At 39.9% G+C, this 13,680-nt stretch overlaps 1 protein-coding gene across 8 annotated transcripts in view; it reads right to left on the bottom strand.

Moving 5' to 3' along the window:
• LOC135097885 (piggyBac transposable element-derived protein 3-like) overlaps positions 1–12,979 on the bottom strand; it is a 98,673-nt gene extending 85,694 nt beyond the window's left edge. For 2 of the 8 annotated variants that reach the window (XM_064000284.1, XM_064000325.1), the window contains exons 1-2: positions 12,645–12,966; positions 3,382–3,533 (exon numbers count right to left, since the gene is read on the bottom strand). In XM_064000284.1, the coding sequence (XP_063856354.1) occupies positions 3,382–3,515 (134 nt within the window). In that variant the 5' untranslated portion in view covers positions 3,516–3,533; positions 12,645–12,966. Of the gene's footprint in view, positions 1–452; positions 2,388–3,381; positions 3,534–12,644 lie in introns of those variants that run through there. The other 6 variants (XM_064000193.1, XM_064000141.1, XM_064000224.1 and 3 more) reach the window with 6 other exon arrangements.
• Positions 12,980–13,680: the final 701 nt, after the last annotated feature.

Raw genomic sequence — 13,680 nt, forward strand, 5'->3', positions numbered from 1 at the left:
CTCTCATCCCTATTCTGCCCACCTCTCTAATGCAAGAATTAGCCAGTATTCTAAATCATTCATCTATTTCTCTGGTTAACTCTGAAAATCCCTGTCTGCTTCTGTATTTCCACCTACCTATGACTGAACTCCTTCAAGAGGAAGGCTTCAAGACACTTGTTCTGATTCATGTTCTCATTTCTTAGCAAAAAACACTATTTTCCACACCATGATAGCTGAAGTAGGCTTGCATCATCAATAAATCAGGATACTTTTCAGTCTTAACCCTTTGCCTCCGAAATTTTTGTTTTCATTTTTTTTTCTTCAAATCAATTTATATTTTGTGTGTAGGTTTGCTATAGTATTGTAAACTGATTCTGTAAATTATTTGGTTTTAGTCATAATGGTTCATAAGTTATTCAATGTTGCCATATGGCAACGCTAGGATAATACGAGTACAAAAAAGTCTTAGGTATACAAAACCAACGTTTTATTCATTTTCATGTTTACAAAATATTTTAACCGTGATTTCTGCAAATAAAAAATAAGTAGAAATAGCTAAGAATTGCATGAAAATATATTCATTGTGCCAAGTTTGCCATTGCACACTATAATTGTAAAATAAGTCTATTTCCTTACTTAGTGTGGTAATCTCTGAAACACTTCACACACAATCCCACATTACATCTTGAACACTGAGTTCGGCCAATTGAAGTACAACCAGTATTTGCACACCTTCTTTTTTTGTTATCCTGGACAGGTTCAACAAGATGTCCTAAGTTGTCATATCTTACAAAATGTTGTGCTGGAAGAGTAGTCGATTTTCTTCCTTTACCTTTGGGTAAAATTCCAAACTGATTTAGGTAGCAAGCAGCAATTTCTCGACGAAACTGCAGTTGTGTTAGTGCACTGCCTTGTCCTTTCGATAGTTGCCATGCATTATGGACTGCCATGTCCAACATCCATGTGAACAAAGACCACCACCATTTCTTGCTTTTTATTGAAATTCTATATTTATTTATGTTTTGATCCATTCTATCAGTCCCTCCCATACCTTTGTTGTACATTTTAATTCCATGAGGAATACTGACTTTTATTTTCTTTTTGTCCACTCTACTCCATCTGTCTACAGAACCAATTGGTTCACTACCATAGAGGGAAGAGGCTACAGTTACTACCGCATTATCTTTCCACCGCGATAATACTACCGATTCGTTCTTGTCTGATGCTGTCGCACTCATGAAATAGCCTCTCTCTTTTTTCTCCATTGCTTTGGATTGCATTAGAGGACAGTCCTTCCCTACAGTGTTAGATTTAATTGTTCCAGTACCATTGTACCCCCTCTCCTTTAGTTCTATCAGCAGTGGTATTGTAGTAAAATAATTGTCAAAATAGAAACTGTAAGAGAGATTCCTTTTCTCTGTGCTATATTCATCAATCAGTTCTAGAACTGTTGCTGCTGGCTTCCCAAACTTAGCTTGCAATTCAATGTTACCTTTGTGTGACTTTCCCTGATAAGGTTCAAATGCAACAAGATAGCCTGAAACAGTGTTTTGGCACCAGACTTTATAGCCAAACCTAATGGGTTTATTGCGAATAGACTGCTTACAGCCATGTTTGCCAAAATATTTGACCATAGCCGCATCATGAGAAATTGCTTGGGTGGGAATGAAATGGTCCATAGATCGTTTCTGAAGGTGCTGTATAAGGGGCCTAAGTTTTGTATATTTGTCCTCTACATCTAGCTTAGTGTTGTCATTGAAATGTAGACACCTCATAATCCTGTCAAACCTATCTCTGCGCATAGCATTACAGACAGCCTCATTACGAAGATCAGGGCTAGAGGACCAGAATGAGGCTTTACTGGGCATGGGATTATATCCAGACACAATCAATATACCAAAAAATACTTTGATTTCTTCCTTAGTGACACTGATGTCTGGCCAGTTTTTATAAGCACAGTAAAGCTTGGACTGCTGAACTATGAACTCAAAAAGTTCCTCATCAAAAAATAACTCAAAGAGTTCTGTAGGAGAAAAATCTCTGTACTTGCTATAGTCAGGCTCAGGAAACAAAGGCAATCCATCCATTATTTTCTCTCCTATTATCCATTTTAGAGGTTCTTGACGGATTTTTTTTGCCTTCTTACTGGGGGGTCTGGCGGTTTCCGTGTGAGGTTCATCATCGTCAGATTTGCCGACATCTGCTACACCACGACGGCGAATTTCTGCTCCAGCCAAAAGTTGGTTCCCACAAAGTCTTTCTGGTTGTTCATCCTCTTCACTTGCAGAATCTTCATCAGTAAGCTCACGAACATCAGGGGGTTCCATATATACATCAAAGAACTCATCTTCATCCTCTAAAATGTCCAAAGCTTCGTTCACTGTAAGAGGCCTGAAAAGAAATATCTGTACAAGAATTACCCTAGCGTGTCCATATGGCAACACCTACCTTTTATTAATTATTTACATCTTAAAAGCTATAATAATTTTTATGTCTAGCGCATAACAAACCCACATAATTATTCTTTGAAATAGCATATGGGAGAAAAATATATATTCAATAGTATCGGAATAATTAAAGGTAGATTTTCTCAAGTGTGCATGTACACATGCTTGTCATGATTAAAGGAAACTGAAAAATCACTTTTCATTGATCCACAACACTTGCTGCCATTTTTTCATACCTCACTAAAGAAATTTTTAGGCAAATACAACACTAAGTTCTTGATGCATAAAGGTGGTGTGGGGTTTCTTGGAGAGCATGGTGTCTGTGAAACTCAGGGTCATCATGTAGGTAGCAGTGCACAGCCCTGACAGAAACATGGCCAAGCACCTGGGAGTTTTGTTCTTTTAATTCCTTTGCTGTTATTTAAGGACAGGCATCTACTTGACATTTCATAACATACACCATGTGTAATAATAATGTCTTGCATCCTTGCCCTGGCCTCTTCTTATGTTCTGGTGTTGCCACCCTGCCACCTTCACGAAACTTTCTTATCCACTTCTGCACACATCTCATAACACTTACAATCCTTGCTATTTCTTTCACTGGTCTCTGTACCTTGCATTGTTACAACCTTAATTTGATCCTTTCTCAAGTTTTTCTTACCACCCCATTACCAAAATACCAAGAATCACACCAGAGTGCATCTGTTCAGATTATTGACGAGAAGTGAGGTGACCCTTTTCACAATGTTTTGTCTGTAACTACCAAGTGTCAACTGAGCATTACCTTGGCAGAGTGCCCATAGTTTAAACATGTTGCCAGATGCATTGACATTTCTCAAAAGTTACTAGGCTGCTGTACTACAGGGAATTTACAATTTTTCATAGATGCACTCTGTTATGAAGCAGTGAGAACAATATTTTAGTGTGCAGTATAAAAAAAGAAAATTCTTACCTTTCTTCACTCTCCTCTTTTATCGATCTCAAAATCCCACACTGCGAGTAAAGAGAAGCGTCTGGGTTTACAGTTGAAGGAGAAGACTCATCTATATCATCCTCTTTTTTCACCTCAGGATTAAAGGGATCCATTTTGTGTACCACCAGCTTCTGAAATGAAATTGCAACATAATCAAATTTACATTACAGGTGAAAGATAGACCATGTGTGTAATGTAAACTTGCCCCTGTCACAGCTGTGACCTCCCTGAACATTTCCAGGAAGTCACAGCCTCTTACTTCTCACTACACTACATACGTCTTACACATCTATACCTTCAAAGCAAAATAAAAAAAAAAAAAAATTGTACAGCTTCAAAAGTACAGCTTTGGAGTTCCCATCTGACGGGGAACCAGATATATCTCCAGGTGAGACAACTCTTGTGGTATTAATCCAAAGTATCTTGAGTTCCATCCTTAAAGGAGTAAGCAACACCTTGGGGCATTTACCTAAAGTATTTGGAGTAGTATTGAAACTTTGCAGGTAAATAGATTTTTAAGTTGCCAACATTTTATGAGAGTAAGAATGATATATATACAGTAGCTCCCAAAACTACCTTAAAAAAGGAGTCCACATTCTGACACAATGGGCAATATTATTTGATGTTTGGTGAATATGGTGGCAACAATTGGTAGCCCTGCACACTATGGATGATTGCCATATACTATGACCTGAGAAATTTGATACTATATTATCATATGTAATACTATATTACTACTTAGGTAGCAAGTTTCATATTGTTCATTGCCATCCTTCGCATCACACTTTAAAGACAGTTTTGGGAGCTACTGTACATGTATACACATACACATACATAGTTATATCTATATTCATTGTCTTTATATGCAGCTGAAACTTATCCTGAGATGCCATGTGGAGGGAAGGTGAGAAGGGACGTATTGTAATTTTACCCTCTCAACTCTAAACAGATTGCAAACATGTTGTCACACATAAGAGATGAAAATGCTGTGTCAGAGTTTATTCTGTCAAACATTTATTGGCACACAAGCAAAGAAAACATCACTGCAAATTATTTTAATGGTTAGCAAAGAGTAGTCAGAGGATGGAGAGGGAGGAACAAGCCCTGAATCATCGAAGGTAGTGTTTTTAGCAAAGGTTTGTGCGAAGAGTTCAGCTTTAGAAATAGATGAGCTGGCAATGGTGCCATCAGGTTGAAATAAAGGAGGGAAAGATAAAGAGGTAAAGTTATTGGAGATATTTTGTGCCAGAAGTCACAAGGGGAGTCAGATCTTGAAAGATTTTGACACTTTCTATTTATGAAGGAGTTTTTGGCTAGTTGGAGAAGACTTGGCATGATTCTGGGCAGAAATATAAAGCACATGAGATTCAAATACTTTTGTGTATTTGAGGCTCAAATACCTTTTGTGGGCCATCTCTCTAAAATGTATGGCACAAGAACAGGCTATGTTATACCAAGGTTTGGAAGGCTTTGGTCAAGAAAGTGTGAGGAATGTACGCCTCCATGCCAGACACTATCACCTCTGTTATGTGTTCAGCACACAGAGACAGGTCTCTGACACAGCAGTCGTCATTCCAAGGAAAATCAGGTCCCTTCAATTAGCAGAGGCAAAATGCCAGAAGCACCTTCACTTTGGGGGATCCTGAGAAGGGATTGGAGTGATAGGACAAGATACAGATATGAGATTGTGATCGAAGAACCCCAATAGAGAAAATCGGAGGGACAGCATAAGCAGAAGGATTAGAGGTTAGGAATAGGTCAAGAATGTTGGGCATATTTCCAAGATGGTCAGGAATACGAGTATGTATACAAATTACTGTCTCAGATTAAAAATGTAGGAAAGCAAAATATGAGTATGGTCATGCTGACACTACTGGGCAAACATGGAGTGGGATGGGCAACAGAACTGCAGGTTCTGTGGGGAGTGAAGGAGACCATTGAACACCTGATAGTGGAGCGTGACAGGTATAAGGATCAGAGAAGGCAGCTTGTGCCAGCAGTAATTGGGGAGGAAGAATGGCATAGGTCAGAAGAAAAGGACGGAAGGATGAGCACAGTAATGGGAGATACAGCTGAGTCAGGAAAAATTATAAAATGCAGTAAGATTTTTAATAGCTACAGAGTTTAGAAAAAAAGAGCAGAGGAAGCAGTGAAATTGTGAAAAAAGAAAGTGTGCAAGAAACAACAAAAGTGGAAAACCTAAAAAAGCATTACAAAGCAAGGCAGGTCACAAGAGGTAGGGCTGCAACAAAAGATGACACACTAAGCATGGTAGAGAAGAACCATCAGCTCTTTTATTCTTGATTTTCAGTTAATGCTTGTATTTCTGTTCCTGCAAGCAGCTCAGGGGTTGATTTGGTTAGGTTAACTTAAGCTGAATGAAAAAAATTGTAAAATTCCACTTACTCCCCACAAGCAGTGGTGGGACAACTCAATTTGGTTAAGTGAGATTAAATTTAAAAGCATTTGTTAAATTACACTTACCCCCTGCAAGGAATTCATGAATAGTTGAGTTAGGTTGAATGCAAAAAAAAAAAATAAATAAAAAAAAAATAAATAAATAAATAAATATATATATATATATATATATATATATATATATATATATATATATATATATATATATATATATATATATATATATATATATACACGAGTATATATTAAATTCTACTTACTTTGACTGTGAAGTGACTCAGTTAGGTTAATTTAGGCTGAATGCAAAATAATTTGTTAAATTTCACTTTCTCCCTGCAAGTGGCTTTGGAGATGATTTGGTTGAGTTGAATGCAAAATTTTTTTTTAAATTCTGCTTACTCCAACTATGGGGTGATTCAGTTACTAGGTTGAGTTAAAAATTTGTTAAATTCCACTTAATCCATGCAAGTGGATTTGGAGAAAGACTTGGTTGGACTGAATTCAAAATTATGTTAAACTCCACTTATTCAATGGAAGGGACTGTGGGGTAGCTGGGTTTGACTGTTAGGTGGAATGGAAAAAAGATTAATTAAATTCTACTTATTTCAACTATGGAGTGACTATTAAGTTTGTTTGAATGCAGAAAGATTTAAGAACATAAGAACATAAGAAACAAGGGAAGCTGCAAGAAGCGACCAGGCTTACACGTGGCAGTCAATGTATGAAACACACCTACCTATTTCCATCTGCTATCCCCATCCATAAACTTGTCTAATCTTCTCTTAAAGCTCTCTAGTGTCCTAGCACTAACTACATGATTACTGAGTCCGTTCCACTCATCTACCACTCTATTTGAGAACCAATTTTTTCCTATCTCCTTCCTAAACCTAAATTTTTCAAGCTTGAACCCGTTATTTCTTGTTCTACCCTGGTTGCTGATCCTAAGAATTTTGCTTACATCTCCCTTGTTATAACCCTTATACCACTTAAAGACTTCTATCAGGTCCCCTCTTAACCTATGTGTCTCTAAAGAATGTAAATTTAACAGCTTCAACCTCGCCTCGTAAGGAATACTCCTCATCCCCTGTATCCTTTTAGTCATTCTCCTCTGTACTGATTCTAATAGACCTATATCTTTCCTGTAATGTGGGGACCAGAACTGCACCACGTAGTCTAGATGAGGTCTGACCAGCGCCAAGTATAACTTTAATATTACTTCCGGCCTTCTACTTTTAACACTCCTAAAAAATGAATCCTAGTACCCTATTTGCCTTGTTTCTGGCTTCTATGCATTGTTTCCCTAGATGGAGTTCAGAGCTAACTATAACTCCTAAATCTTTCTCATACCCTGTACCTACCAGAGTTTGGTTGTCTAATGTGTACCTATTGTGTGGGTTTCCTCTACCTATGCTAAGCACTTTGCATTTATTGATATTAAATTGCATTTGCCATCTATCCGTCCATTCATTCATTCTATCTAAGTTTGCCTGCAAGGCGATGGCATCCGATTCTGACCTAATTAATCTACCTATCTTTGTGTCATCCGCAAATTTACTAACATCACTACTAATTCCACTATCCAAGTCATTGATATACATTAGAAATAACAATGGCCCTAATACTGATCCCTGTGGCACCCCACTAATTACATGACCCCACTCGGATTTCGAGCCATTTATTACCACTCTCAGCTGTTTATTACCACTCTCATTATTTTGTTTAAGATTGCGTTAGATGTGATTTATTAAGTGACTGGCAAAGAGTTTGCAGGGCAGGGCACATAAATTAGGTAAATTTTTACTCTTTCACCAGTCTATATTCTGGATAGAACTATTTTTTTTCAGTTAGTTTTCAGCCTCCTTAGAATTAACCTGCACGTTGTTTTTCTGGCAAATAATGATTTATTTTTTTATTTTTTACCCTTCAAACCCCCATCAGAAACTAAAGTTTTGTGATAAAAATGAAAAGCTGATTAATGTAAATCAGACCGAAATCTACCAAATTAAATAGTTTCGTCCTCATAAATGACAGCAGTAACACTCACTCACAATGTTCCCCCCAAGAGGTGCCAGTGGCCACCAGCTGGGTGTCATGCACCACCACCTAACCAGTCCAACAAAACTAACCTAACTGATTCAACCAAACTAAACTAGTCTAACCTAACCAGCCTTACCTTACCTAACTAGCAAGGCTAAGAAATTAATATGAAGTCATTACCTTATTTATCTTCATAAAATCTGGTGATGCACAGAAAATAATTAAGGCAACACCCACTGCAGGCAGATATCTTCTTCAGACTAATTCCAATATTTCAAACTGAGCCACTTTTCCCTCCACAGGATGAAATAAAATGCTAAGATTGCCTACATTAATTCTGTATTTATAATTGGCTAGTTGCTGCATTCTCAAATAAAAAGAACCAATCTTCATAACTAATTTTGCACAGTATTAATACACAAGTGCACCTGTCTCACAGAGAGAGAGAGAGAGAGAGAGAGAGAGAGAGAGAGAGAGAGAGAGAGAGAGAGAGAGAGAGAGAGAGAGAGAGAGAGAGAGAGAGAGAGAGAGAGAGAGAGAGAGAGAGAGAATGGTTCTCAGTGAAGTACTTGGGTTACACCACAGTGCCACCACAGGTTACCACAGTAGTGTGTGTCTTTACTGACGCAAATTGTTAGTTCCTGAGATATTAATTTTTATCAAATTTACTGTTAAGGAGGGTTAGATTAGGTTTAGTTAATGTTTTCTGTTGAATTTCTGTTGGTTTGTGTGTGGAGGGGCGTATATTATAAAAAATTTGATTTCCAGCAGAAACGTTTTCTACATTCATTCAAAACGCATCAAAATCTAGGAGGAGGCAGTAGACACCTGCCGAAACGATAATTACTCCCAGTGAGGTCTAAAGCACTGTTCAGGGGGTGCTGTGAACTTATCATTAAACCCAGCTGTGACCTCACTGAACATTTCCCTTTGTGTCTCACAACACAAGGGGGCAGTCACAGCCTGCCCTCTAAAGACAACTCTCCTCCTCCACACAAACTTACAAGCACCTAATAACACACACACTAATAACACACACCCTTCACTCAAAAATTTTTAAATCATCATGGCGACTCCTACACCAGACTCGGAGTCCCCATCTGGGGAGGGGACCATAAATGTCCCCAGGTCGGACTGTCTTTCTGTTGACGACCCTAAGTGTCTTGACACCCCCCTCAACTTTTTTTTCATTAACTTCTGCAACATTCGCGGTCTAAGATCTAATTTTCAATCTGTAGAACACCACCTCTCCTCTTCTAAACCTCATCTTCTTTTCCTCACCGAAACTCAGGTGTCTGAGGCAACTGACAGTAGCCCCTTTTCTGTTCCCTCCTACTTTCTCTATCCTCATTTTCGATCCAAAGCTGGATGCTGCGTTTATGTGCGCAATGACTTAACCTGCTCTCGTGCCCACGCTCTTGAATCTTCCGAGTTTTCCACCATCTGGCTACGACTACAGAGTCACTCTCATACTAAATTTATCTGTGCTGTATACCTCTCACCTAACTCCTCTGACTATAAGAAATTCTTTGACTACTTAACTTCCAAAGTGGAGCACATTCTGACCCTCTTCCCTTTTGCAGAGATCTCCATTCTTGGAGACTTCAATGTTCACCACCAGCTTTGGCTTTCATCTCCCTTCACTGACCATCCTGGTGAACTAGCCTACAACTTTGCTATCCTCCATGACCTAGAGCAATTGGTGCAACACCCTACTCATATTCCTGACCGTCTTGGAGATACGCCCAACATTCTTGACCTTTTCCTGACCTCTAATCCTTCTGCTTATGCTGTCACCTTTTCTTCTCCGTTGGGCTCCTCCGATCACAATCTCATATCTTTATCTTGTCCTATCACTCCAATCCCTCCTCAGGATCCCCCTAAGCGAAGGTGCCTCTGGCGTTTTGCCTCTGCTAGTTGGGGGGACCTGAGGAGGTATTTTGCTGATTTTCCTTGGAATGACTACTGCTTCCGTGTCAGAGACCCGTCTTTGTGTGCTGAGCGCATAACAGAGGTGATAGTGTCTGGCATGGAGGCGTACATTCCTCACTCTTTTTCTCGTCCTAAACCTTCTAAACCTTGGTTTAACACAGCTTGTTCTCGTGCTATACATGATAGAGAGGTGGCCCACAAAAGGTACTTAAGCCTTTCATCACCAGAATCTCATGCACTTTATATTTCTGCCCGGAACCATGCCAAGTCTGTTCTCCAACTAGCCAAAAACTCCTTCATTAACAGAAAATGTCAAAACCTTTCAAGATCTAACTCCCCTCGTGACTTCTGGCATCTAGCCAAAAATATCTCCAATAACTTTGCTTCTTCTTTCCCTCCTCTACTTCAACCAGATGGCACCACTGCTATCACATCTATTTCTGAAGCTGAACTCTTTGCTCAAACCTTTGCTAAAAACTCTACCTTGGACGATTCTGGGCTTGTTCCTCCCTCTCCTCCACCCTCTGACTACTTCATGCCACGTATTAAAATTCTTCGCAATGATATTTTCCATGCCCTCGCTGGCCTAAACCCTCCGAAGGCTTATGGACCTGATGGGGTCCCTCCTATTGTTCTCCGAAACTGTGCCTCCATGCTTGCACCTTGCCTAGTCAAACTCTTTCAGCTCTGTCTGTCAACATCTACCTTTCCTTCTTGCTGGAAGTTTGCCTACATTCAACCTGTTCCTAAAAAGGGTGACCACTCTAATCCCTCAAACTACCGTCCTATTGCTTTAATTTCCTGCTTATCTAAAGTTTTTTAATCTATCCTCAACAGGAAGATTCTTAAACATCTATCACTTCACAACCTTCTATCTGATCGCCAGTATGAGTTCCGTCAAGGCCGCTCTACTGGTGATCTTCAGGCTTTCCTTACTGAGTCTTGGTCATCCTCTTTTAGAGATTTTGGTGAAACTTTTGCTGTTGCCTTGGACATATCAAAAGCCTTTGATAGAGTCTGGCACAAAGCTTTGATTTCCAAACTACCCTCCTACAGTTTCTATCCTTCTCTTTGTAACTTCATCTCAAGTTTCCTTTCTGACCGTTCTATTGCTGCTGTAGTAGACGGTCACTGTTCTTCTAAATCTATTAACAGTGGTGTTCCTCAGGGTTCTGTCCTGTCACCCACTCTCTTCTTATTATTCATTAACGATCTTCTAAACCAAACTTCTTGTCCTATCCACTCCTACGCTGATGATACCACCCTGCACTTTTCCACGTCTTTTCATAGACGTCCAACCATTCAGGAGGTAAACATATCACGCAGGGAAGCCACAGAATGCCTGACTTCTGATCTTTCTAAAATTTCTGATTGGGGCAGAGCAAACTTGGTATTGTTCAATGCCTCAAAAATTCAATTCCTCCATCTATCAACTTGACACAACCTTCCAGACAACTATCCCCTCTTCTTCAATGACACTCAACTGTCCCCCTCTTCTACACTGAACATCCTCGGTCTGTCCTTTACTTATAATCTGAACTGGAAACTTCACATCTCATCTCTAGCTAAAACAGCTTCTATGAAGTTAGGTGTTCTGAGACGTCTCCGCCAGTTTTTCTCACCTCCCCAGCTGCTAACTCTGTACAAGGGCCTTATCCATCCATGTATGGAGTATGCTTCACATGTTTGGGGGGGTTCCACTCATACTGCTCTTCTAGACAGGGTGGAATCAAAAGTTTTTCGTCTCAACTCCTCTCCTCTAACTGACTGTCTTCAGCCTCTCTCTCACCGCCGCAATGTTGCATATCTAGCTGTCTTCTACTGCTCTTTTCATGCTAACTGCTCTTCTGATCTTGCTAACTGCATGCCTCCCCTCCTTCCGCAGCCTTGCTGCACAAGACTTTCTTCTTTCTCTCACCCCTATTCTGTCCACCTCTCTAACGCAAGAGTTAACCAGTATTCTCAATCATTCATCCCTTTCTCTGGTAAACTCTGGAACTCCCTGCCTGCTTCTGTATTTCCACCTTCCTACGACTTGAATTCCTTCAAGAGGGAGGTTTAAAGACACTTATCCACCAATTTTTGACCAGTGCTTTGACCCTTTTATGGGACTGGCATTTCAGTGGGCATTTTTTTTATTAGATTTTTGTTGCCCTTGGCCAGTATCCTTCCAACATAAAAAAAAGAAAAAAAAAAAAGAATGAAAACCACGGCAGTGAAAGGATTAATACAGTCGTGAAAAAAATTGGAGAGTGGATGAGCCCATTCAAAGCACCACACACTCATACATACATTCAGGCCTGATGATCACCCCTCACTGCCCCTGGTGCTCCACACAGCCAGACAATCCAGAACACATGCTGCTACATTGCCCTCGCCACAACTACCACCGCACTGCTCTCCTGTCCTCCATTCACTGGCATCACTCCACATCCACAGGCCATTACTAGCAGACCTCCTGGGTGGTTCCCAAGATCTGGTTTGGCCTTCAAGACACCCAAGCACACCAAGATCTTCCTCCAGAAAACTGGACGACACACCAGAACCTAACAATATAACCTGTCTGCTACCTGCATCTCTGGGACACTAGAGGCAGTGGCATCACAGCCTGCAAGGCCCCTAAATCCCCAACAAGAACAACAAGGCTGGCAACCCCACACAGGGTGGTCCAGACAAATCATAATCACACGCTCATCCTCACATTCAGACCCTTAGCAGTGTCGTTTGATAAGTACTAAAGCAATGACGCACATGGGTGATCCGGACAACCTAACAAACAACTCAAACGTAACAAGCCAGCCTCGTCAACACTTCCAGGAACACTTCACACACCAACAACACTCACAACTACTCACCTCACTGCACAATAACTTCAGTGGCTAACGTTATGCTGCACGTGGTCTGACTGATAACCTGTCTCACCTCACTTCACACTTTATGGTCAACCTTGGTTCTACGCCCGCGAAAAGAGTGGTCTTGATCTTGATGGAGTGTTTACTATGGGGGTTGCCGGTGATCGCTGGCCGTTTTAATCATGGAAGTATGTGTTATAATACCTCGATGGTTTTAATGTAGGGTGTCGGTCAACGATCCCACAGTTCTCTGGAAAAGCACATTCTAAAAATCCTTCTCATGATACATCTTGATGCACTGTACTAACGGGAAAACTCTAGCTTGTTATAAAAAAAAGTGCATGAAAAAAAAGGGCGAACTGATTTGACAGAACAAAGGCGTTTAAACCTCAGGTAAAGTTTCTCTCTCTCTCTCTCTCTCTCTCTCTCTCTCTCTCTCTCTCTCTCTCTCATTACTACTATTTAATTATCGTTATTATTTTTATTACTGTTCTTTTTACTCTCTCTCTCTCTCTCTCTCTCTCCGCCGAAACCGTGCCACAAGATATAAGACACGCCAACTCTTCCAAAACACCAAAAAACCCGAGGCTGGAGTTTTCAATGATGTTGTCAAACCCAGGTCCATGCATGTGTTGTGGTTGATTGCACGAATATGTCACGAAAGAAGAACCAAGTTATGGAAAGATGGGTTGTATTTCTAAAGAAAGCTGCAACTTAGGGAAGACACTGAGAAACACATTGGCATGAAAACATGATTGCTTCTTTTATATGTACCAGGATTTATAATTTTATGTTAATAGTGTAACTTTAAATAGATAAAGTAAACTTATAAAGAGGAAAAAATAGCAATCGTTTGAAGGTGATGATACATCCCAAATCCGAGAATGTACGTAGTATTAAGCTCGTTTTGCCACATTTCTTGCTTTCTGCTTAATGATGGTGGTTAAAAATGTTCCTAGTATTTCATTAGTTGGTTTGCTAACACATAAATGACGTAAAGATTTTTTTTTCCCAGTTGACCGCGTTTTATGTGTAAAAT

The sequence above is a fragment of the Scylla paramamosain genome, chromosome 1, assembly GCF_035594125.1.
Source record: "Scylla paramamosain isolate STU-SP2022 chromosome 1, ASM3559412v1, whole genome shotgun sequence".
In the NCBI taxonomy this organism is placed as follows: Eukaryota; Metazoa; Arthropoda; class Malacostraca; order Decapoda; family Portunidae; genus Scylla; species Scylla paramamosain.